Below are 1,865 nucleotides of genomic sequence, written 5' to 3' on the forward strand. Positions count from 1 at the left end.
CAAGGTTTATACTGGTTCGGGCCACCGTTTTGGTGTAATACCCTACTCTAGTGTGTGGTGGGGTGGATTGCCTCTTCGGCTGATGATGATGAGCAATACAAGGAAGAATAGCCTCGCGAGGGTCTGTTCTTGGCTGGGGGGACGAACTGCTAGGAGGACTTCAGTCACCCTTCTCTCTCTCTTCTCGATTCTCTCTCTGATGGATCTCCCACCGATCGATCTCGAACCCCCGGTCTCGAACCCCCTACCCTGGGGGGTGGCTAGTCCTATTTATAGGCAAAGGCCCTGGGCCTCTTCCCAAATATTGAGCGGGAAGGGCGCCAACAATTGGCCATTTTGAAGGGGAACATCTGGTACACTTATCCTGACTAAAGTTGGTCCTCGCCTGCCAAAGACTTTGGTGATGACGCTGGCTTGGGCTCCACAATGACTTCTTCCCTACCATTGGACTAGTCTTGGTCTCGTTGCACCGAAATGGGTACCTTTGCTTGATGCTCTCGCCTGCGCTTGCTCCCTTTGCACCAAAGAGGAAAGGAGGACACTGCGCGGCTGGCGCCCGCCTGGCGCCTTTGGTCGTCATGGCTTGCGTCACGGGCACCTCGTGAGGTACCCCGCCTTGATCTCTCTGCCTCCTTGCGAGCCAGCCTGATGAGGCCGTGCCTGAGGAAGCTCTGTGTCATCCGCCCCGTGAGGCTTGGCCCCTCGCGAGGGTCTTGGGTCTGCGTTGATGAAGATGGGCCGCACTGGGCCCCCTTTTGAGCCACGCCGCAGGCCGCAGGCAGGCAAGTCTGGGGACCCCCGTTCCCAGAACGCCAACAACAACGCATGCATGCATGCCATGACTTTCCTTTTGATACTTGCATGTGTTCATTTAATGCACCTTGAAGTAGTATAAATATGTGATGGTAAAGCTTTGTAATGCCCCGACCCTAAAGCGAGAGATGGTTGTGCACGAGGAGGGCGAGATCATGTCGACGGAACATGACCCGACGATGGAGCTCTCTATGGTCTCGATGGACCTCACCTTGCTCCACTGCCCCTTGTTCCTCCGCCCCTTGAAGCCTCTAGTGTATGAGGTTTGAATACACCTCGTCCGTTTGGCTGATTGAGCAAGGTGTAGGTTTCTTGATTTATGTGATGTTCAATTGATTTGTGCAGTGCAAGGGAAGGCAACTAGCCTGTGTGGACTGCCGCGTCGAGCACCCGGGAACCAGTGGCAGTGCCAGAAGTGCGAGCGTGATGGTGGCTTTGACGTGCGGAACACGACGGTGGACACCGTCCTCTCCTCGGTGAGGGTGGAGTGCCCGCACGAAGGCTGTGGGCTCTACGTCACTTACCACAAGCTCGCCGATCACCAGAGCGTGTGTCCGCTCGCGCCCTGCAAATGCCCCGTGCCCGTCTGCAGATATGAAGGCCCGTCATCGATGCTCTCCCACCACATCAGCACCGTGCATCCCATGCCCATCCACGGGATCCAGTACGACAAGGTGCTCCAGTTGCAAGTGCCATTTTCGGAGCCATGGCTCTTGCTGTTCGCGGAGGAGCACGGTTGCACGTTTTTCTTGGTCGGCGGCATGCTCGATTTCGTCGCGCCTATCGCCGTATTGGTCGTCTACATCAGAGCGGGGGCATCCCCACTGCCACACTACGTGGCCAAGCTGTAAGTGCACCTAGTGCCACCCCTAGTTGGTTTTGGAGTATTGACGACAAACCTAGTTGAGGGACTAATGTGTTTGTGAGAATTGCAGGATAACACAGGTAGAAGTCCCTCATTGATTCGGTTTTCCTACCAGAGATGACCCCTAAAAATGTATGAAGACATTGAAGTCAAAGGTGGTATATGAAGATATTCACATTAAAGACTA

At 55.0% G+C, this 1,865-nt stretch overlaps 1 protein-coding gene across 1 annotated transcript; it reads left to right on the forward strand.

The window, feature by feature from the left end:
• Positions 1 to 941: 941 nt before the first annotated feature.
• LOC147979969 (E3 ubiquitin-protein ligase SINA-like 10) lies at positions 942 to 1,664 on the forward strand. The gene is made up of 2 exons (XM_087515416.1): positions 942 to 1,076; positions 1,170 to 1,664. The coding sequence occupies exons 1-2, from the start codon at positions 942 to 944 to the stop codon at positions 1,662 to 1,664; spliced, it is 630 nt and encodes a 209-aa protein (XP_087371542.1).
• Positions 1,665 to 1,865: the final 201 nt, after the last annotated feature.

This window comes from Triticum urartu, chromosome 3A (genome assembly GCF_056163025.1).
Source record: "Triticum urartu cultivar PI428250 chromosome 3A, HENAU_Tu73, whole genome shotgun sequence".
NCBI classification, from domain to species: domain Eukaryota; kingdom Viridiplantae; phylum Streptophyta; class Magnoliopsida; order Poales; family Poaceae; genus Triticum; species Triticum urartu.

Coding starts and splice junctions, on each gene's coding strand:
- LOC147979969 (XM_087515416.1), top strand. CDS start 942: ATGGTTGTGCACGAGGAGGGCGAGATCATGTCGACGGAACATGACCCG. Junction 1,077..1,169: donor TGAAGCCTCTAGTGTATGAG/GTTTGAATACAC, acceptor GTGCAAGGGAAG/GCAACTAGCCTGTGTGGACT.